The sequence below is a fragment of the Mobula hypostoma genome, chromosome 22 (assembly GCF_963921235.1).
Source record: "Mobula hypostoma chromosome 22, sMobHyp1.1, whole genome shotgun sequence".
In the NCBI taxonomy this organism is placed as follows: domain Eukaryota; kingdom Metazoa; phylum Chordata; class Chondrichthyes; order Myliobatiformes; family Myliobatidae; genus Mobula; species Mobula hypostoma.
In genome coordinates this window covers 30,108,996-30,133,753 of record NC_086118.1, presented here as the reverse complement: position 1 = coordinate 30,133,753, position 24,758 = coordinate 30,108,996, and the positions used below count along the sequence as shown (strand labels likewise).

The window sequence follows — 24,758 nt, the reverse complement described above, 5'->3', positions numbered from 1 at the left end:
GTAGTTGAAGTTCTTGTTTAAATAGTATGATAAGGCTGTGGTTTAATTCATAGTCATAGTCATAGTCATACTTTATTGATCCCGGGGGAAACTGGTTTTCGTTACAGTTGCACCATAAATAATAAATAGTAATAGAACCATAAGTAGTTAAATAGTAATATGTAAATTATGCAAGTAAATTATGAAATAAGTCCAGGACCAGCCTATTGGCTCAGGGTGTCTGACCCTCCAAGGGAGTAGCTGTAAAGTTTGATGGCCACAGGCGGGAATGACTTCCTATGACGCTCTGTGTTGCATCTCGGTGGAATGAGTCTCTGGCTGAATGTACTCCTGTGCCCAACCAATACATTATGTAGTGGATGGGAGACATTGTCCAAGATGGCATGCAACTTAGACAGCATCCTCTTTTCAGACACCACCGTCAGAGAGTCCAGTTCCATCCCCACAACATCACTGGCCTTACAAATGAGTTTGTTGACTCTGTTGGTGTCTGCTACCCTCAGCCTGATGCCCCAGCACACAACAGCAAACATGATAGCACTGGCCACCACAGACTCATAAAACATCCTTAGTATTGTCAGGCAGATGTTAAAGGACCTCAGTCTCCTCAGGAAATAGAGACGGCTCTGACCCTTCTTGTAGACAGCCTCAGTGTTCTTTGACCAGTCCAGTTTATTGTCAATTCATATCCCCAGGTATTTGTAATCCTCTACCATGTCCACACTGACCCCCTGGATGGAAACAGGGGTCACTGGTACCTTAGCTCTCCTCAGGTCTACCACCAGCTCCTTAGTCTTTTTCACATTAAGCTGTAGATAATTCTGCTCATGCCATGTGACAAAGTTTCCTACCGTAGCCCTGTACTCAACCTCGTCTCCCTTGCTGATGCATCCAACTATGGCAGAGTCATCAGAAAACTTCTGAAGATGACAAGACTCTGTGCAGTAGTTGAAGTCCGAGGTGTAAATGGTGAAGAGAAAGGGAGACAAGACAGTCCCCTGTGGAGCCCCAGTGCTGCTGATCACTCTGTCGGACACACAGTGTTGCAAGCACACGTACTGTGGTCTGCCAGTCAGGTAATCAAGAATCCATGATACCAGGGAAGCATCCACCTGCATCGCCGTCAGCTTCTCTCCCAGCAGAGCAGGGTGGATGGTGTTGAACACACTGGAGAAGTCAAAAAACATGACCCTCACAGTGCTCGCTGTCTTGTCCAGGTGGGTGTAGACACAGTTCAGCAGGTAGACGATGGCATCCTCAACTCCTAGTCGGGGCTGGTAGGCGAACTGGAGGGGATCTAAGTGTGGCCTGACCATAGGCCGAAGCAGCTCCAGAACAAGTCTCTCCAGGGTCTTCATGATGTAGGAGGTCAATGCCACGGGTCTGTAGTCATTGAGGCCGCTGGGGTGTGGCATCTTCGGCACAGGGACGAGGCAGGATGTCTTCCACAGCACGGGAACCCTCCGGAGCCTCAGGCTCATGTTGAATACATGGCGAAGTACTGGATTTCTGACTACTAACTGCCAGATTTCCTCTGTGGGGCAAATAATTTGTGGGATTGGTGATGTTGTATAAAAGATGTATCCCCAAAAAGTTCCAATTGATGTAAAAATGTTTTATAAAGCTGCATCTCAGCTCAATAATGATTTTCATACTATTTATTACATCTGCCTAGGAGTAGGTTTTAGCATTTTCCTTATTACTAACACTTAGACAATTACGCTACAGTTCCACAATTTTCCTGTCACTCCTTTCTTATACTATAGATTAAATTTACTATCTTTGTATCCATAGGGACTGTCCTGGTATTGAGAGAATTCTTTGGGAAGGAAACTAACACATCCATTATCTTTGTAATTACATCTCCAAGTGCTAGGGTAGGGGAATCAAATTTGGAATTCTGTCTGCTTTTCACCCCATTAATTTCCCTTATACTTTCTTCTTTGTACTTCAATATAATTCACTTGATTTAACTGGAAAACAACACCAAGGCTGTTTACAAGGAGGGGATGAGCAGACTCTATTTTCTAAGGAAGCTGAGATCCTTCAATGTGTGCAGCTGGAGGCTGGAGATCTTTTACCAGTCTGTTGTAGCAAGTGCAGTCTTCTTTGCGGCTTTATATTAGATTAGATTAGATTATGAGAACACTCAGTCCTCTTTTATTGTCATTTAGAAATGCATACATGCATTAAGAAATGATACAATGTTTTTCCAGAGTGATATCACAGAAAACAGGACAAACCAAAGACTAACACTGACAGAACCACATAATTATAACATATAGTTACAGCAGTGCAAAGCAATACCATAATTTGATGAAGAACAAACCACGAGCATGGTAAAAAAGTCTCAAAAGTCCCCGAGTGCCCGATAGTGGCGGCAAAAGGGAGACACTCCCTGCCATAAACCTCCAGGCACCGTCGACTTGCCGATGCCTTGGAAGCAGCCGACCACAGCCGATACTGAGTCCATCCGTCCGAAAACTTTGAGCCCCCGACCAGCTCCCCGATACAGCCTCCCGAGTGCCATCCTCTGCCAAGCACCTTCGACCGCGCCCCAGCTGCTGAAATATGCAAAGTCTAGGATTTCGGGGCCTTCTGCTCCGGAGATTCTGGTTACCACACAGTAGCAGCGGCAGCGAAGTGGGCATTTCAGAAGTTTTCCAGATGTTCCTCCGTACTCTCACGTCTGTCTCCATCAAATCAGGATTGTGCACGGTCCCCTACTTGACAGATAACAGATATTCATCACCGGAGAGGCCGTGCACTGCTGTCACGCCGCCATCTCCTCCTCATAAAAAAAAGGGAGGAGCATTGGTGCCGGTGATCCAAAAAGGACTAAATAAACTCATCAAAAAGGCTGGATCTGTCCTTGGCTACAACCCAGATTCTTTTGAGTTAGTGGTGGAGAGGAGGCCACTAAACAAACTATTATCCATTATGGACAACCAGGCACATCCTCTCCATGACTACTGAATAAGCAGTGGAGTACCTTTTCAAACAGGTTCATTCAGCTCCACTGTCACAAGGATCATTAGAGAAAATCTTTTCTACCAAGTGCAATAAACATATACAACAGTTTAACTCTGTGTGACAGGAGAACACACATCATAGTACAACAGTCTCTGTTTTATAATTCTGTACATTATTATTACACATAATTACACATTAGTAGATTATTATTGTGTATATCATTATTTTGTGCTTTATTATTGGTTAAGTCTGCACACTACTATGTGTGTTTTTAAATGTTGCTGCTGTAACAAAATAATTTCCCACTTGGGGTCAATAAAGTACTTATCATTATTATTATAGTTTGTGAGGATAATATGAGAAAGGAAAGAACCTGCCTTTAATAATAAACAGGTCATTCACGAATATTCCAAAGAATTTTCAGTCCCAAATATCCAAATCCCTCAAACCATAGATTGACATTATGTTGGAATAAAGAGCATTTTTGATCTTGAACTTCAGAATAAATGAGAGAATCTGTAGGCATCAACTTGGCATCTCCTTAAAGTCTTCATGGTTTTATTCAAGGACTGAGTACAGAGATCAGGTGAGGATGAGGTGTGGAGGGTTGGCTGAGCCAAACTGATTATGGCAGATGTTCTGGTACAAAACTGGGCTGAAAATGGACTATTCTGTCCCTTACAACTGAACAAAATGGAAAAAAATGGTCAAAGATTTTGAGCTTTTATGAAGTTTCATGGTTAGATTACCCAAGATCCAAGAATACCATCCACAGCATTCACATAGCTCTCATGTTAATTTTTCAGGCTGCCTTTCATCGTCGCAATAAGGTTTGCCTTCTCTCTGAAGTGATTAGCCTTGCGTATTATTGGGTGCAAGCTCTCTTGTTTATCATCCTACCAATTTAAAACTCATGAATTAGGCAGAGTAACATTTTATTTCAATCACTTTAACTTTAAATTGGAATCAATCACTTGTAAAAAAATTCTCAGGTATATCACTGGTAATTTTCACTTATTTTCAAACATCAAAGAAAATTCAAATTCAATTTGATTTGACGCAGCAGGTGCATTGCACTCCAACAACCCTGCAAAGATGATCCTGCTCTCCAATTTATTTCCTGGGAAAAGATAAATCACATCACACAAACTCAATGATTTGTGCCCTTTTCTTCCCAGGATTTAGTTATGCATATTTTGAATGAACTCCTTACTCATTTAGTTGAAGGCAAGTCCAACTGCAATAAGTCTGCATAGGAGGAGTACCTGTTTTTATAATCTGCCCAAAAAATATTCTCAGTGCAGTATAAACACAGCCTTGTGCTAATTCCAACATTGCAAACAGATTTAATTCTGTAGTAAATGCAAAATCAAGAATCCCAGGGAACTTGATAATGTGGTTGGTTCACCTTCAGCCTTTTTGAACATGTCTGTAAGTACTCCAAATGGCATGTGTATTTAAGGCTATATTCAATCTCTTACATCTGCTGTCTGAGGTTCCCACCTGCTTCAAAAGGAACCTATTGTGCGGGTGCCCAAGAAGAGTGCGGTGATGTCTACATTGACTACCATCCGGCAGCACTTGTATCAACCACAATGAAGTGCTTTGAGAGACTGGTTATGGGGTGCATCAACTTCTGCTTAGAGATGACACGGATCCACTCCAATTTGCCTACTGCCACAACAGGTCAAAAGCAGAAGCGACTGCTCTGCCTCTTCACTCTGTTCTGAACCACCTGGACAGCAGGAACTCATTCATCAGTCTGTTGTTCATCTACCGTAGCTCGGTGTTCAACACACTTATCCCAACAAAACTCATCGTTAAATTTCAAGCAGAGGGTCTCTGTACCTCCCTCTGCAACTGGATACTTAACTTCTTTATGGGCAGATCTCAATCAGTGCAGATTGGTAACAACATGTCCTTCTTTCCGAACATCAACACAGGCACCCTAGCCCCCTCCTTTACTCTCTCTACACATATAACTGTATGGCTAAGCACAGGTCTAATGTCATCTTCAGATTTGCTAATGACGCCACTGTTGTTGGACAAATGAGTCAGTTTACCAGACCGAGATGGGTCATCTGGCTGCTTGATCCCACAAAAACAAGCTCTTACTCGACGTCGGCAAAACTAAAGAGCTGATTGTTAACTTCAGGAAGAGAAGGAGGGTGAACATGTGCCAGTCTACATTGTGGGATTAGCAGTTAGCAACTTAAAATTCCTGGGATACATATCAGATGACCTGTCCTTGGTTTAGGTCACGGAAACCATGCAAGTGTCTTTACTTTCTTAAGAGGTTAAAGAGATTTGGCTTGTCATCGAACACTAGTGAACTTCTATATATATGTGTGTGTGTATGTTGAAAACATCCTGACTGGTTACATCATGGTCTGGTACGGCAATCTGAATGAATAGTAAATCAAGAAGCTGCAAAGAGTAATAGACTCTGCCCAATACAATGTAAGTAAATGTCCTGCCTCTAGTAGCAGTATCTGCAGGAAGGGCTGCCTTATGGAGGCAAAATCTATCTTCAAAGATCCCCACCATCCAGGTCATGCCATCTTTTCGCAGCTACCATTAGGCAGGAGGTGCAGAAGCCTGAAATCCCATGTCACCAAATACAAGAACAGCTACATTCCTGCAACCATTCAGTTTTGGAACCAACCTGCAAAACTCTAATGGCTACAGTTTAGCAACGCTATGATCACTTTTACCACTTTGCACTAAAGTGGACATTTGATTTTGTTCTAATTGTGTTTACTCGTAAAAAATAGTGTATAATTTCTGTATCATTTAAGTTTAATATATTAGTTTTTTTGTGAATAATGCTACTTGCCTGTGATGCTGCTTCAAGTAAGTTTTTCATTGCATGTATCTGTACCCATACATGTACCTGTGCATACAACTATAAACTCGACTTTGATTTCCAAATTGTGGTTAAGCCATAGTTTCTTTATCTGATTTAAATACAATATATTGTAAAGGTAATTTCAAACATGTTATCCAATGTTTTATACAGTGTTAGTCAGGAATATCAAATGGGTTGGTGATATAGCAAATCTTCCTATTTAGTCACTGGGACAATCCAGAGAAATTGATTAAATAACTTGGAAATAAATAACCTTGTTCTACTTAATACCAATATTTGACGATATTCTGAAGAGCAAACATTTCTCATTCTGCAGAAAGTAATAAAAACTAATTCATCAAATATCCGTAACTCTGTATGTATTAAATATTTTTCAAGCACTAGCTGGGCAATATAATCTTTATATCATAGTTAACAGAGGGTAGGATTAAAGTGGAGTGTTTGCAAGCAACAAAACAGATAAAAGACAGCCTGTAATATTGTGAGATATTTTCATCCCCCACCATGCTTCACAATAATAAGAGAATGGTGAGAGTCTTTGCCTTGGACTTATATAATCTGTAGGAGGTTAAATTTGTTTTGTTTACTTTGCTTGCTTTATGTAGAGCTGAAAACTGACCGTGGTATTATGCTTGCTGAAGAATATCCCCACTGGAATATATTAAATTTAAAGCAACAATGCCAGCACTTAATTCCTTGCTTGCTCCTATAAGCCTCTAGGATTTAACATACCAACAGTAAAATAGATAAATTGTTAACTTAATTATCAAAAGATTGTCAGCAGATTAGCTGGTTGTGAGAGCAATTTGGAGGACAACAATTTTTTAATTACCCTGCAGAGTTGAATCAGTTATAAACCATTCATGTCTCCAAATCTGCACAATCTGCTGTCTGGAGATCAAGCAACACAATTATCCAAAGTATCTATAATTATGAGGAAAAACGGAAAAGTAATCCAATAGATAACAATTCAATTACCAAAAAAAGGTGATTAAAATCTTTTAAGAAAAGCTGAAACCTTGTGATTAGAATTTCTTTGCCTTGTAAAAGATCTGTAGTCAGCAAGTTCATTACTGCATCTTACTGCCTCAACATAAAGATTTTACAATTTCTCCAAAACAATCCCTCTGCAAGTTCAATGGTTGGAATCCCACTAACCATATTCAGCAGAGCACAAAGTATATCAATTCACAGCTATTCAGTGGTGCAATATTGAACGGAATAGATAACTTTAAGGATAAAGAGTAGCAGTAGGATATCCTTCAGCGAAGATGTCAATGAACATTTGATTGATTTTAACACTTGGAATAAATATATTTCCCGCAGTGAGATTCCCCAAACTTTTCCACCATTTGTCCATGTAGTAAACTATCTACTTGCTTTTTGCAAATCCACTGTTGTTGTCATTTTGTTAAGTATCAACTGACCCTAATTGGTAAGGCCTTGCATAGTAGTATGGTTTTAAGTAACACAAATTGGAGGGAGGAGAAGGTGGCAGCGCAATGCAGCTCGCAGCAGCCACTCTGGTGGTGATGTCTGTTATTTGTCAAGTAGGGTGCCGTGCACAATCCTGATTTGATGGAGATGGATGTGAGAGCACGGAGGAACATCTGGTGAAACTTCTGAAATGCCTGCTTCGCTGCTGCTGCAACTGTGTGGTCTAGAATCTCCGGAGGAGAAGACCCCAAATCCTCGGCTTTGCTTGTTGCTCGGCGGCCAGGGTGGGATCAAAGCGCTCGGCAGAGATGGTGCTCAGTGTTCAGTGTCGAAGGGGCCGGTCGGAGGCTCGAAGTTTTTGGACGGGCTCAGAGTCGGCTGTGGTCGGGTGCTTCCAATGGTGTTGCATCGGCAAGTTGACGGCGCTTGGAGGTTCATGGCAGGGACAGTTTCTCTCTTCTGCCGCTTGCGTGAGATGATGAGTCTATCTGGACTTTGAGACTTTTTTTACCGTGCCCACAGTCTGTTCCTTATCAAATTATGGTATTACTTTGCACTGTTGTAACTATATGTTATAATTATGTGGTTTTGTCAGTTTTAGTCTTGGTTTGTCCTGTGCTTTCTTGTGATATCATTCTGGAGAAACGTTGTATCATTTTTAATGCATGCATTTCTAAATGACAATAAACGAGGACTGAGTGTCCTCATAATCTAAAAAAAATACTGAGTGTTACCATCATAAATCAGTTGGTAACAAAACAACAGTTACCTCATCTGAACTTGTATTACATTATTAAGAGATTAAAACACTAATATTTCCAATCAATTAGTATTTGAAAACAAGGGTCAAGTTCCTTTCATCTTGTGTACCTTTATTTGAAAGTACAAAGCTGAGGCTGGCATAATGAAAGGAACTCAAACATTCCTCAAGGGGAAAATACATTGAATACCATTTGCTGGTTGAAGGTGTAATTATAAGGAAAATTAGAAAATATCTTATCCTGATTTTTCAACTACAGAATTTGCAGAGAAATTGAATTAGAAAAAATGTATTTTTTATGTTGACTCACAATGATATATTTATTTATTACAAGACATTTATTGACTGCAAATCTTTTACAAAGCAATGGAATTCTAATAATAAGATTTCAGCTTTTCGTCAAAAGAGAAACTCTAATCACTGTTCTTTCAGCAATTGAATTGTTATCTAATGGGTTACATTTCTTCTTCTTCTTTCATAATTATAGATACTTGGCATAATTGTGTTATTCGATTCCCTAGACAACACATTTTTGCTGTTTTGGAGATAAATATTCATAACAAATTCAGTACTCACAGACACAAGAATAAAGGATAAATTCTGGAAAGATGCAATCATTTGTCTGAGCAAAATATCATCAAGTCTGCAAGAACTATGCAAGTATCTATCCTCAAAGTTCAGAGTAAAATTTATTATCCAAGAACATACTTGTCACCACATACAACCCTGAGATTCTTTTTCCTGCAGGCATACTTAGCAAATCTGTAGAACAGTAACTGTAAACAGGATCAATGAAGAATAAACTGTGCTAATGCAAATATAAATAAATAGCAATAAGTAACATGTGTAAAATAATAAGGCAAAGCGTTCTTAAAGTGATACATCAGTCATGGGAACACCAGAAACAGGATGAGTGTATTTATCCACTTTTGATCAAGAGCCCGGTAGTTGAATTGTTCTTGGACCTGGTAGTGTGAGTACTTTCCGCCTGGTGACAGCAGTGAGAAAAGAGCAATGGCCTTTGGGGTGAGTATCTTTGATGATGGATGCTGCTTTTGTATGGCAACATTACACATAGATATGCTCAATGATTATTGATCCTATCCAATCCAATTAATCCTATCCAATGACCATGAAGAATATGGGGAATGCATTAAAATACATACTTTTAGGTGAGGGCAATATCTTTCTGACAGACCATGTTAAAACACTATTTGACTTCTTCCAGGGCACATTAATTTGAGGAAATGACTGAACTTTTACAGTGTGTGGCATTGCCAGTTAGATTTCCTGTTCTAGTTGGAAATTGCTCAGAGAAGGACTATTCAGAAATCAGAAATGTGTTGAAAAGCAGAATAGTGAACAAAACCAAAAATCTAAAGAAATTTAAAAGATAATCAGGCAGCATCTTAACTATACCACTATAGATTTGCACATATAACTTGCTGTGCCTCTTACCATGTAGTTTCAGTACACTGGAATATACCTTACAGAACATAAATGCCCACGTATGTCATGTTCAGAAAAAAAGGGCAGGGCAAGTCCAAACTGGCTACTGTGGCCTATTCAGTCAGTAAAGTGATAGAAGGCGTCCTCAATAGTGTTATCAAATGGTTTTCTGCCTGCACTGTTTGGGTTTCAGCACAACTACTAACCCTCATATTTAATCAGAACCATGGTCCAAAATTTGACCGAATTCTGAATTGAAAATGAAAGAGATGGCTCTTGGCCTTCAGGAGATATGATGAAACTGGTCAACGTGCATCAATGAAAAACACTTCAGTTCACATGGGGAGATAGTTGTGATTATCAGAGGTCAATCATCCCAGCCCCAGTCACAGGAAGACAGTGACCAGGGCCCAGCCATGATTCATCAGTGACCTTCTTTCCATCATAAGGTCAGAGTGGAAAAATTCTTTAATCACTAGAGAATATTCAACTCCTCAACAAATGAAGCTGTCCACATCTCTTGGGATGAAGGATGCTTGCTTCTGGTGCTCTCCTATGGATTTGAAGGTGACTTATGAGGTAGATATAGGTGCTCACAGATCTCACCTTAGGACAGAGCAAGTGGAGTGAGTGGGTAGCCTTCTGATCCTTTTGCTATTTACATGCGGCTGCTTCATGATCTTTATATGTGAAGGTTCCTGGTGCTACAGGTTTGACTGAGTGCAAATAAGGTCCCAAAGCAGGAGGTGTCGGCTTGGGGGAGGACACCTACATTTGTTGCCGGAGGATTTCACAAAGGAACATTTTGGAATCTTTCTATTACGTTGAGGTAGTCCTGGTCTCATAAGCATCCAGGAGGCAAAGATCACATGTTGTCTTGTAAATCAAAAGCTTTGTACCAAGTTTGAGGTCTCAATATTCAGATATTATTTACCTTGAATATCCAAAAGCTGTACTGATGCACCGAAGGAAGTAGAAATTTCATCAATGATATGTGCATTTATTCAGAGCTAGCTATTGAAATATGGGAAGTGGTCCATATCTTCCAGCACAATATTATGATTTTTTTTATTGTTGAAGGGCAGCGTTGGACAATAGGCAAGTTGACTAAGGATCTCTGTTTAACTGAATGATGAATGTAAACCCCATCCTCTCATGCACATTAGTGAATGAGATGGTGAGGACTTGGGCGTGACCCTTTGTACACATGTATACCCAATCTCATCTGCAAATTATGGACCCCCACCCCGCCCCCAGATCAAGCAGTTGAGGTGACTTTGGATCTACAGTGTAGGCTGCACAGATGAATTACTTTCCCATTAATCATTTGGTTGAGTTCCACTCCAACGGATTGTTTGTTGAGATGAAAGGCAGCATTGCAGTAACATTGTGGTAAGTGCTGGGTTAACTATTAAAATGTATTAAACTATTAAAACACTTTAAAATTCAGAGATTTCGTAGATTTTAAAATAATACAAATTATGTATACAGTAAAAAATGGACAGCTACCGCAAAGTATCCAAAGGTTGTTTAAAATGAGAGAAAGTCAACATGATTTGAGAGGAACATGTATATTTCAAAAACAAAGGATAACAACAAATGTACAAAATCATTGTATTTCAGTCAGAGGGGTGAATCTATAGAACAGTTGTAGTGAGAATTTAAAAAACATGCACCACACTTAAGTTTAAAAGATTAGTTAAAAATAATTTAATGAACAAATATAAAGTATATGATTTAAAATGAATGGGAGTAATGTAGATAAATGATATTTGGAATTGGATTTTGTGTTAAAAAATTGTGAATTTTTTTGTTTTTGATGTGATGATTGAAGCCAAATATATTGTTGTATAAGTAAGAGGGGTAGGCGTAATAAGCTGTAGCTTCAGCCTACACCCTTTCGGTCTGTTTTAAAGAATATTTATGCTTTTGTTGTAATTTTTTCCTTTGAAATCATCATTGAAAATGATGCTTTTTGTTATGTTTGTATTGACCGAAATAAATTTCATTCATTCTTCATTCAACTATGCAGCTCTGCATGTCACGGAACTGCACTGCTAGGGGCTCTGTTGTGTTGTTATTGCTTAGGATCACTGATTACATGCTATCATGAAGCAAACATAAATGGAGATGACATTTTTGATGAAGTTTATTCTAATGCTGCTGATTAATGGGAAGATATTGTATTATAGATCCGGCTGGTTGTGTAGTGGCATCAGCACTGGACTTCAAGGCAGATACTCCTGAGTTCAAACCCAGCCGGGTTCCAAACTGGGCAGCAGCAGTATCTGTGCAGAAGAAAGGCCTGGCAATCTCCTTCTGTATCTTGCCATGAAAACCCTGTGGTCCATGAGGCCACGAAGAGTCAGACTCAACTTAACGACTGAACAACAAATTGTATTATAAGGACCATAGGTTATGCATATGGAAAAAAAGAGGCTGATTTATTTGAAACCAGAAATGACATTCTGTTCTTACTGAATAAATTTAACAATATATCCAGTTTGGTGTGAGATATTGATTGAAGAATATATTGGCCAAGTTCAGTACGTAATGTGTTTCAATAACCTGCATGCACTATAATTGGAAAAACTCATATACAATGAAATGCCAAACTAATTTCATCTATAGCACTATTTTCCATTGTTTCTCTCCTACTTAAATTTTCAGTCACCTTATTTCAAAATAGCATTCTGCCTCTCGCTGACAGCTAACAATATGATGTGCTTCATCAGTGTGCTGGAACTATCTGTATTACTGTTAGCAGGCACTCAGCACCCCAGCATGATTTACAACTAGCAACAGATAATAAAGTCAGATGTAAGAAAGGCCCACTGATCTTACAGGTTCTACACACTAGTGTCATTCTTTGAATGCTCGAAAGCTCTTCAAAGCTGCTATATGCTGCCTTTAGGATCCTTGGTTCAATAGAAGACAAAAGCATGGTCAAAATGTGCCTGAAGTTATCCACCTCAAATCCTAACTACCTAATGATGCAAGAGAACAAGTATTGCAGTGACACATAAAAATAAGTAGCTTTTTTTTCAGCAAAATTGTGTCACCTAAGGGGAATAACTAGCACATATGGCTGACTGAATAGAACAACTAAATCCTGAACATTGAATACCAACTATGTTTTTTTTTCTCCCCTATTAAAATGCAACAGTGCCTTAGCATCAAGTATCTGCCACCTGGTCCCATTACGCATAGTTCAAGAAAATGAAAAGTACTCAAAAATCTCAATAATATTTTAATTAAAGCATAGAATATATGAACTCCATGATACGATCTAGGATGACAGTCAATTGTTCTAATAATATAAAGGCCACAGTGGTTGACTTTACTGTGATTTTAATTTGTCAGAATATTATTTCTACATATCTTTGGTTTGATACTTTATCTTTCTGTACCAATAACAAACAAGAGCAAATCTGCAGAGGCTGGAACTCTAAGCAGCACACACAAAATGCTGGAGGAACTCAGCAGGCCAGGCAGAATCAATGGAAAAGAGTAAACAGTCAACGTTTTGGGCCGAGACCGTTCATCAGCACTCATGAAGGGTCATGGCCTGAAACGTCAGTAGTTTACTCTTTTCCATAGATGCTGCTTGGCCTGCTGAGTTCCTCCAGCATTTTGTGTGTGTTGCTTTTCTGTACCAATAGATCACTTAAAAAGTCTTGTTCTTCTCAAGTCCTCTAATTAACTATTAATAACAGTTCAGAAATATTTAATTTTCTGAGGATTAATCCAAGCTACTGCACTCCACTATATTTGTTTTATTTTACATAACTAAAATCAAAGCAAATTTAAAGCACACAACCTCATCTTCAATTGTCTGTCACACTTCAGTTGCACCCTGTCATCCAATTAAAACACAGGGGTCCAGATTTTTTAATTAAAACCAACAAAACTATTCTCCAGGCCATTTAACTTCAGACAAGTATTTTACTAATTATAGTTTGTTGACAATGATCAATCAATGTAACTTTTGTATTCCTCATTTCAACAACACTACTAATATTTGCTTGAACAAGCAGTTAATAATGATCTTTCCCACTATGTTTTAGGGATATTGTCATTAGATTTAAATAACTACGGCCTACTGATGTATCCAGTAGATCACTATTCTCAATGCCTAAAACCTCTGGGATGTTTTATAAGAAAAAAATCAAAAAAGGATGATTAGAACGAGAAATAAGCACTACCAAAATATAGTAACTAAAGAAAAAAGATTCACTTTTTAAAGAGAAAGATCTTATTGAAAGAATTTATGATTTAACTATGTTTCAGTTATGCACATTACTTAAAAAATTGCAAATAGAAACCAGTGTTAAAGGTGATCCAAAAAATGAGCCAGGGTCTCTGTTTTGACAGCAATTGGTCATCCAATACATATTTCCATTTAATCCTTTTTATTTTTGAATTTATGCTAACCTCTCCAGCTTTTTGCAAAGTATGATATTAACCAGCATTATCAGACAATATTTTGAAAAAGAATGGCTCATTTATGCTGATGAGTGCTGGAGGTTCTGAAGGGAAGCATACAGTACCAGCAGAGGAAGAATCTTCACACCAGAAGGTTCACATGCATAGAGCTTGTTTTCCAGGTGCCACATTATTTGAACTGGGGAAATCAGAGTATGACCACAGTAATTTCAAGGGTCAGACAAGCTGGGAAGAAGGAAGGTCAGGTCCTTTTTTTTTATTATTTGCATCTTGTTTTGATTTTTTAATCAAATATTTTTAAATATTTTAGTTGTTTTTATTAATGATATTCTTATTTTGGTGGTTGTGATGTATCTGGTGTGGTAGTGTAGTGGGTAGTGCTTGTCACTCTCACTTTCAGCTTCCGTCACTGGCTAGCAGTCTTGCAAAAAGGAGAGCTGAATGTGTAAATCTCCCCCCCGCCAGTTCATAGCCTTTCCAACAGCAAGCTTCATGTAATACCTCCTCGCTGGCAACACACAGAAACTGAATTCCTTTTGGACTCAGGCTGAACTACAGAGAATGGGAGGGAGGGTTGGCCCCTGCACACATAGCATGCAGGCCCACCGGTGTCTGGTGCTCATGAACCAGATCCCTAGCTATGGGTAAATAGCCCCACTGCCTTGTAAGCAGCCTCGGGAGAGAAGATGGCTACGGGAGTAAACCCAGACAGCAAATCCAGACTGGAGCCCCTAAGGCAGCTGGACATCATTGAACATCCTTCCAGCACCCCCTGCAGCCAAGCTGGTGCCAAATGTATGGCTTCATAAGTCCTGCTGAAGGGTTTCGGCCTGAAATGTCAACTGTACTCTTTTCATAGATGCTGCCAGGCCTGCTGAGTTCTTCCAGAATTTTGTATGTGTTGCTTCATAAGCTTTCTTTTGGACTACACTGGTGAGACCAAAAGGGAGATCTTGACTACTGGACATCTCAGGATCTCCATACCTTCTGCCCAGGCTGGATACCAAACCACCATACTTATTTTATTTTATTTGTGCAACATACATCAAAGTTGCTGGTGAACGCAGCAGGCCAGGCAGCATCTATAGGAAGAGGTGCAGTCGACGTTTCAGGTCGAGACCCTTCGTCAGGACTAACTGAAGGAAGAGTGAGTAAGGGATTTGAAAGCTGGAGGGGGAGGGGGAGATGCAAAATGATAGGAGAAGACAGGAGGGGGAGGGATAGAGCCGAGAGCTGGACAGGTGATAGGCAAAAGGGGATACGAGAGGATCATGGGACAGGAGGTCCGGGAAGAAAGACAAGGGGGGGGGTGACCCAGAGGATGGGCAAGAGGTATATTCAGAGGGACAGAGGGAGAAAAAGGAGAGTGAGAGAAAGAATGTGTGCATAAAAATGAGTAACAGATGGGGTACGATGGGGAGGTGGGGCCTTAGCGGAAGTTAGAGAAGTCAATGTTCATGCCATCAGGTTGGAGGCTACCCAGACGGAATATAAGGTGTTGTTCCTCCAACCTGAGTGTGGCTTCATCTTTACAGTAGAGGAGGCCGTGGATAGACATGTCAGAATGGGAATGGGATGTGGAATTAAAATGTGTGGCCACTGGGAGATCCTGCTTTCTCTGGCGGACAGAGCGTAGATGTTCAGCAAAGTGGTCTCCCAGTCTGCGTCGGGTCTCACCAATATATAAAAGGCCACATCGGGAGCACCGGACGCAGTATATCACCCCAGTCGACTCACAGGTGAAGTGATGCCTCACCTGGAAGGACTGTTTGGGGCCCTGAATGGTGGTAAGGGAGGAAGTGTAAGGGCATGTGTAGCACTTGTTCCGCTTACACGGATAAGTGCCAGGAGGGAGATCAGTGGGGAGGGATGGGGGGGAGCTAATGGACAAGGGAGTTGTGTAGGGAGCGATCCCTGCGGAATGCAGAGAGAGGGGGGGAGGGAAAGATGTGCTTAGTGGTGGGATCCCGTTGGAGGTGGCGGAAGTTACGGAGAATAATATGTTGGACCCGGAGGCTGGTGGGGTGGTAGGTGAGGACCAGGGGAACCCTATTCCTAGTGGGGTGGTGGGAGGATGGAGTGAAAGCAGATGTACGTGAAATGGGGGAGATGCGTTTAAGAGCAGAGCTGATAGTGGAGGAAGGGAAGCCCCTTTCTTTAAAAAATGAAGACATCTCCCTCGTCCTAGAATGAAAAGCCTCATCCTGAGAGCAGATGCGGCAGAGACGGAGGAATTGCGAGAAGGGGATGGCGTTTTTGCAAGAGACAGGGTGAGAAGAGGAATAGTGCAGATAGCTGTGAGAGTCAGTAGGCTTATAGTAGACATCAGTGGATAAGCTGTCTCCAGAGACAGAGACAGAGAGATCTAGAAAGGGGAGGGAGGTGTCGGAAATGGACCAGGTAAACTTGAGGTCAGGGTGAAAGTTGGAGGCAAAGTTAATAAAGTTAACGAGTTCTGCATGCGTGCAGGAAGCAGTGCCAATGCAGTCGTCGATGTAGCGAAGGAAAAGTGGGGGACAGATACCAGAATAGGCATGGAACATAGATTGTTCCACAAACCCAACAAAAAGGCAGGCATAGCTAGGACCCATACGGGTGCCCATAGCTACACCTTTAGTTTGGAGGAAGTGGGAGGAGCCAAAGGAGAAATTATTAAGAGTAAGGACTAATTCCACTAGACGGAGCAGAGTGGTGGTAGAGGGGAACTGATTAGGTCTGGAATCCAAAAAGAAGCGTAGAGCTTTGAGACCTTCCTGATGGGGGATGGAAGTATATAAGGACTGGACATCCATGGTGAAAATAAAGCGGTGGGGGCCAGGGAACTTAAAATCATCGAAAAGTTTAAGAGCGTGAGAAGTGTCACAAACACAGGTCGGAAGGGATTGAACAAGGGGTGATAAAACAGTGTCGAGGTATGCAGAAACGAGTTCGGTGGGGCAGGAGCAAGCTGAGACAATAGGTCGGCCAGGACAGGTCCCACCACCCCACTAGGAATAGGGTTCCCCTGGTCCACCCTCCCACCACCCCACTAGGAATAGGGTTCCCCTGGTCCTCACCTACCACCCCACCAGCCTCCGGGTCCAACATATTATTCTCCGTAACTTCCGCCACCTCCAACGGGATCCCACCACTAAGCACATCTTTCCCTCCCCCCCCTCTCTGCATTCCGCAGGGATCGCTCCCTACACAACTCCCTTGTCCATTAGTTCCCCCCCATCCCTCCCCACTGATCTCCCTCCTGGCACTTATCCGTGTAAGCGGAACAAGTGCTACACATGCCCTTACACTTCCTCCCTTACCACCATTCAGGGCCCCAAACAGTCCTTCCAGGTGAGGCATCACTTCACCTGTGAGTCGACTGGGGTGATATACTGCGTCCGGTGCTCCCGATGTGGCCTTTTATATATTGGTGAGACCCGACGCAGACTGGGAGACCACTTTGCTGAACATCTACGCTCTGTCCGCCAGAGAAAGCAGGATCTCCCAGTGGCCACACATTTTAATTCCACATCCCATTCCCATTCTGACATGTCTATCCACGGCCTCCTCTACTGTAAAGATGAAGCCACACTCAGGTTGGAGGAACAACACCTTATATTCCGTCTGGGTAGCCTCCAACCTGATGGCATGAACATTGACTTCTCTAACTTCCGCTAAGGCCCCACCTCCCCCTCGTACCCCATCTGTTACTCATTTTTATGCACACATTCTTTCTCTCACTCTCCTTTTTCTCCCTCTGTCCCTCTGAATATACCTCTTGCCCATCCTCTGGGTCACCCCCGCCCCCTTGTCTTTCTTCCCAGACCTCCTGTCCCATGATCCTCTCGTATCCCCTTTTGCCTATCACCTGTCCAGCTCTCGGCTCTATCCCTCCCCCTCCTGTCTTCTCCTATCATTTTGCATCTCCCCCTCCCCCTCCAGCTTTCAAATCCCTTACTCACTCTTCCTTCAGTTAGTCCTGACGAAGGGTCTCGGCCTGAAACGTCGACTGCGCCTCTTCCTATAGATGCTGCCTGGCCTGCTGCGTTCACCAGCAACTTCGATGTATGTTGCTTGAATTTCCAGCATCTGCAGAATTCCTGTTGTTTTTATTTTATTTGTAATATTTTTGTAATGTCTCTAAATCTCTGGGGCATTCAGAAATATTTATATTGGAACCAAATGTTAGGTTCCTCATGTTTGAACTCCCATGATGCTTTGCACCAACAGGACAGGTCTTTCACATTTTGTTTGGTAATTTCAAGTGAAGAAGACTGACCAAGGGTGGTAGGAGCATCCACGGTAGTTTATTGCAGCGCAATCTTTTATTAATTTTTTTCCTTTTTTTCATTATATATAATGATGCCAAATGAATGTAATTTAATTTGAATCATACAGTTGTTATTTCATGGAAGCAGGTCTAGAATATCAATGCTAACAGTTCGATTTCTCTGTTCTGCCTTATAGACCTGCATATTATTTACTCACAGATTCCCCTTAGCTTCTTTTTAGAAGGTGCTGAATACTCTTTACTTTATAGACATTAAATTACATATTCTGATTAGTTTCCGTGTGGTAAAAAATGACTTTCCTCACATCCTTCCTTTGTCTTTTGCCTACAGTTTTTTGATATGTAATCCCCTAAAGCTTGAATCACCTACTACTGGAAAGAAGTTACTTCCATTTAAACTAGTCTTGATTCTGTGCACCCCCATCATGTCTCCTTTCAAATTTCTTTGGTCTATGGAAAATAAACCCAGCTTATCAGTGTAAATTTTATTGCTAAAATTTCTCAATCTTGGAACTATTCCGGTAAATCTTTTTTGATCCTCTCTGGAAAGTTCACGTCCTTCCTTATGTGTGGCAGCCGGAATAGAATGCCATACTCCTTTTGTGGCCTGACTGAGGTAAATCTGAGGAGAAAGACATCTTCAGTCAGAGCTCAGTGCTACTGTGGAATGAGCTGCCAGTAGGAATGGTCAATGTGGGTTCAATTGTAACATTTAAGAGATGTGTTAAGAGAGTAGATGAGAGAAGTATGCAGGGGTATGGTCCACGTGCAGATAGATGGGACTAGGCTGAAGATCAGACTAGTATGGACTAGATGGGAAGAAGAGCCTGTTTCTGTGCCGTAGTATTCTATGAATCTAAAACTACTGTTCAATATAATGTCTGCTTTTGCATTCTAATGGTTCTATTATGAATCCCAAGATCCTATGTTTTTATTAAATCACTTTCTCAGTATTCTCTGTCACATTCAAAGATGTATGCATATGCACATCCAGGTCATTGTGTTCCTGCACACACTCTGGAACTGTGCCATTTAGTCTATTGTCTCTCCTTATCCTTTGGAACAAAATGTATCACTTCATTCATCTTCTACTTGACGACCCATTTATTGTTGCAGTCTATTGCTGTTTTTCACAATCCAAGCCATGGGTCATCCAAATTCACACCCATATCTAAGTTATTATCACAAAGGGTAATTCTTGTAACAAGAGATAGGTTTTTTTTTACACAGAGACTGGTAGATGCATGGAATATGCTGCCAAGGTTGCTGGCAGAGGCAGAAACATTAGGGACATTTAAAAATCTCTTAGAGTGGCACATGGTTGAAAGAAAAATAAAGAGCTATGTCAGAGGGAAGGGTTAGATTGATTTTAGAGTAGATTAAAATGTCGACATTGCATTGTGCGCTAAAGAACCTATACAGCGCTCTAATGTTTTATGTTCTCTAAGTAAACCAACCTAAAAAATTAGACCAGAAAATCTTCGGAAATACCAAAACTGCAGACACTACAGATCTGCAGTTTTGGTATTGAACTGAAAATTCTTGAACGTCAGGTTGCATTTGTGGGAAGAGAAACAGAATAAGGTCTTCAGGCTGAAGATGCTTGATCACACCTTTATTTTTCCACAGATGCTGCACGACCTGCAAATGTTGCCAGCATTTCTTGTTTCTATTCTTGCAAACACTTTCAAGGCTCAAATGACAAATGGAGGCAAATAAAATTGTCTCTCTCACACAGAGATAGTGCCAAAAGAAGCAGTTAATTTTATAGATTTCACAAATTAATGTAATTCCAAGAAACTACCAAAGTAACTAATTTACTTTCGTGTGCAGACCTATTTCTTGCACAATATTTTTTTTTAACTAGCAGAAAAGAGAACTCATTGGAACTCAGTTTGAACTAAGTGTGATCTGTACTTAAAATGCTGCATAGTTTTAAGACAATTAATGATATTTAGTTACTTGTTACCAATTGAAAGGAAATTGACTACTGAGAACAACACTACACCAAAAAGTTTTTTTTTAGCTAAAATCTAAACTAAGATGATTTGATGTTCATCTAACATCTTCTGAAATGCAATAGCTATAAAATTCAGGACAGGATCTGCTTAATGTTCTTGAGAATGCATGGTTATAGCATGAAATGGCCACAATGGGTCAGTTTTCCATTATGTGGGCTTAAAAAAGAAAATGGAGTAGGGTATAAAATAGACTTCATTCACTCTGCCATTTATACCCTATAATCAAGATGAATTAATTTTATTGTGTTTCAAATCCTGCTGTGGCTTAAATTGATGCTGCTTATTTTTTTACTGATAATACTATACAACTAATTTGACTGCTCAGTAGAGTAACTAAATCTAATCTGAAACTATAGAAGAAGAATTGTTCAAAGTAAGCATCCAATGAAGTCCTGAGTGCATTTCAATCTGTTTTCTGTAAGAACAGTGATAGCTATTGAAATAAGTTGGACCAAATCAAATGAGAGTTTTCAGAATTGTGAATTATAAATCAAATATAAAATAGAATCCCATTTCAAAAATCAATACATATTTAATCATATTTTGGTTTATGGAGCAAGAATGTGCAAACACATTAAGCCACTTCCTAAATTCCAATAATCTGATCAGATTTTCTGTTTATTGGTTTCCCACTGGTTTAGAGTAGAACTGGATGTCAGTGAAGTAACGTACCTTTCCCAGAGAAGGGAACTTCTCTTCTGGCCATGAGGTTTGCTTGCATAAACTGCTCCAACTTGGTTGTCAGGTTTGATACATTCTGCGCAATAGCTTGAATTTTCTCCAGTAAGCCAGCATGCTGGAACCTAAGAAAGAAAAAAAATTTGAGCTATTAGGATGACAATTCTAAAAATGAATATAAAAACATTTAATGAAGAAAACAAAAAATGTATTACATAGTAAACACTTTAGAACCTTTACTTTTCAGGCTAGAAATATAATCTCATGATAACCAATTTGCTGATCAAGTTATATCAGCTCCATGGAGTAACAACAAGTTAATATCCTGAATTAAAGGCCTCACAATTTCTTCATCCCCTTTTGAGGATGTTAAAAATCACATCAGCAATCGCTGCAAGTTTGTTTGGAAAGCTACTGCAATATGGTAAAATTTGTTTGTGCTTATTCATAAACTGGGCCTTTGGGCCCCTTTGGATAATAATTCAGTCCAGTGAATAATGGGCATCACTAATTTTATGTTATGGTCCACCTCACAGCTCTGATCTCAAGAAGCTGTAGAATATTGAAAAGAAATAAGAGCTTGTTTGAAAATGGGAAGACATTGGTAGATTATTTTCTGCAGGAAGGGCAAACCTGCATAGCCCGCTGAAAAATAATGTGTACAAGAAGGACCTTGTGCAAGTACATTTTTGGCACAGCATTACCAGGCAGATGTCCTGAAGAGTATAAGTATCCTTTCAAAATTGCCAGCTCTTTGGATAATCTTACAATGCAACTAAATGTTCCATCTAGTTCTGTATGCTACAATTACATTAATCGAACAGTCACTAGAGTGGTTGAGCTTTTCTTGACTGCTGTAATGCATCAGCCAAGAAAATTGATTTCCATCTCAGTATTTCTGTTTATTCAATGATTTGTACGTGAATTCCAAGCCTAGAGAATTGAAAGTTGAACTTAATTAATAAGATAGATGGTTGCCATTCAAGGATTACCGGTTTTGAAAAGTCTCCATTTTAAAATGGAGACATCTAAAAGCAAATGGCACAAACCTAGCGCAAGGAATAAGAGGTTTAGAAGGAATCTGGTGGGGGGGGGGTGTTTAAAGATTCACCCTGAGGATGATTATATTCTGGAACAACCTACATGAAAGGTGGTGAAGGCAGGCACACTCGTAAAAAGTATCTGGATGGATCCTAGAATTGCCAAGGCATAGAAACATATAGGCTAAGTGCTTGAAAATGTGAGTAGATAGATAGATAGATAGATACTTTATTGATTCCAAAGGACATTACACTGTCACAGTAGCATTACAAGTGCACAGATTTACAAACATACAAATATTAGAAGAGAAGTAAGAAAGAATATAAAAAATTAAGTTACCTCAAACAGTTTACCAGAAGAGGTAAACACGAGGAATTCTGCAGATGCTGGAAATTCAAGCAACACACATCAAAGTTGCTGGTGAACGCAACAGGCCAGGCAGCATCTCTAGGAAGAGGTACAGTCGACGTTTCGGGCTGAGACCCGAAATGTCGACTGTACCTCTTCCTAGAGATGCTGCCTGGCCTGCTGCGTTCACCAGCAACTTTGATGTGTGTTACTACCAGAAGAGGTCATTACTTCCCTGGCTATAGGTTGACTCATTATAGAACCTAATGGCCGAGGGCAAGTATGACCTCATATAATGCTCTTTTGAACAGTGCAGTTGTTTTAGTTCATTACTAAAAGTGCTCCTCTGTTCAGCCAAGATGGCATGCAGAGGATGAGAAACATTGTCCATAATTGCCATAATTTTCCATAAGGTCCGTTGTTCTATCATAGCCTCCAGTGTGTCCAGTTTGACTCCTATAACAGAGCCAGCTTTTCTATTCAGTTTATGGAGCCTGTTAGCATTACCCATGTTGGTGTCATCAACCCAGCACACCACCACATAGAAGACTGTGGCAACAACAGACTAGTAGAACATGTGAAGCCAAGGCCTACATACTCCCAAGGACCTCAGTCTCCTTCCAGAAGTAGAGCTGACTCTGGGCCTTCTTGTACACAGCCTTTGTGTTGGTGTTCCACTCATGTCTATCATCCAGATGCACCCTCCAAGGTACCTGCAGGTCCTCCACACATCCATGTATTCACCATCAACAGTACCAGGGAGCAGTGCAGGCTTAGTTTTCCTAAAGTCCATCACCATCTCCTTTGTCTTACTGATGTTGAGCTGCAGATAATTCAGCTTGCACCACTTGACAAAGTCCTCCACCAGGGACCTGTGTTCATCCTCCCGTCCTCCTTATATACCCCCAACTATGGCTGAGTCATCAGAGAATTTCTGGAGATGATATGACTTGGCAATGTATCTAAAGTCCAAGGTATAAACAGGAAGGAAGCCAATACAGTCCTCTTTGGGGCCTCAGTGCTGCTTACAGCCATGTCTGACACACAGCTTTGAAGCCACACAAGCTGTGGCCTGCCAGTCAGGTAGTCCATTATCTAGGATACATTGGAAGTGCCAACTAGCAATGAAGGTTGTATGGTATTGAAGGTACTTGAAAAATTAAAAAATAAGATCCTCACAGTGCTGCCCTGCTTATCCAAATGGGAGTAGGCTCTGTTCGGTAGGTAGCTAACACCATCTTTAGCTCCAATGTGCTCCTGGTAGACAGACTCCAGGGGATCGAAGACTGATATGACCGGGGATCAGAAGTGAGCCATGTAAACATATAACAATTACACCACGGAAACAGGCCATCTTGGCCCTTCTAGTCCGTGCCGAACTCTTACACTCACCTAGTCCCACCGACCTGCACTCAGCCCATAACCCTCCATTCCTTTCCTGTCCATATATCTACCCAATTTAACTTTAAACGACAACATCGAACCTGCCTCAACCACTTCTGCTGGAAGCTCGTTCCACACAGCTACCACTCTCTGAGTAAAGAAGATACCCCTCATGTTACCCCTAAACTTTTGTCCTTTAACTCTCAACTCATGTCCTCATGTTTGAACCTTCCCCACTCTCAATGGAAAAAGCCTATCCACATCAACTCTATCAATCCCCCGCATAATTTTAAACACCTCTATCAAGTCCCCCCTTAACCTGCTAGCATGGTTCGGGAGGGTTTAAACTAATTCTCAAGGGGGATGGGACCCGGAGCGATAGAGCAGTGGGAGAAGTGCATGGAGTAAAGCCAGATCTAACATACAGAGAGGCTTTGAGGAAAGAGAAGCAGAATAAACGGTGTAAAGACAGTAAGGTAGAAGGGCTGAAGTGTGTGTACCTCAATGCAAGAAGCATCAGGAACAAAGGTGACGAACTGAGAGCTTGGATACTGTTACGAGAATACACATAAAATTAAGATGTTTGCTGGCCGGGGCTAGCATCAGTGGCATCAGCAGTTGGTCTGCCACCTGCCCTCAGGGGAAGGAGAGATAAGGAACAATGGAGCAGCGTCTGGAGATGTGTAATGAAGGGATGTGGGAGGAAGAGCTGTCTGGAGCGGCTCCCCCCTTTTGAACCCTGAACTGTTTGAAGTGATGGACAGGCGATACCCCAGCAGGGGGATAAAAAGGGACAGGTTCGCTAAGACAGACACACACGCCACCCGAGGTAACGAGACCCTGGAAGCGGTGCGCTTCTCACGAGTGGGTGAGAAGTCCCAGACAACGACAAGGGTGGAAAGGTACGATCAGCGGGAACCCGGTGTGTGTCCGCCCTTGCCTGGGTGCCGGGTTCACTGCAGAGGATCGACCGCATCTGGAGGAGGGGTCACAGTCGGTGACCTCAGGTGACATCACCAAGGACCCGCCCAAAAAGCTGTTTGTGAGCCATCTCGCTGGTCTGTGAGCCATCCTGCTGGTCTG

At 41.1% G+C, this 24,758-nt stretch overlaps 1 protein-coding gene across 4 annotated transcripts in view; it reads right to left on the bottom strand.

Moving 5' to 3' along the window:
* LOC134336513 (alpha-1,6-mannosylglycoprotein 6-beta-N-acetylglucosaminyltransferase B) overlaps window positions 1–24,758 on the bottom strand; it is a 930,404-nt gene that overhangs the window by 533,477 nt on the left and 372,169 nt on the right. For all 4 annotated transcript variants that reach the window (XM_063030783.1, XM_063030786.1, XM_063030785.1 and 1 more), the window contains exon 4: window positions 20,898–21,028. In XM_063030783.1, coding sequence (XP_062886853.1) covers window positions 20,898–21,028 — 131 coding nt within the window. The remainder of the gene's footprint in view (window positions 1–20,897; window positions 21,029–24,758) is intronic.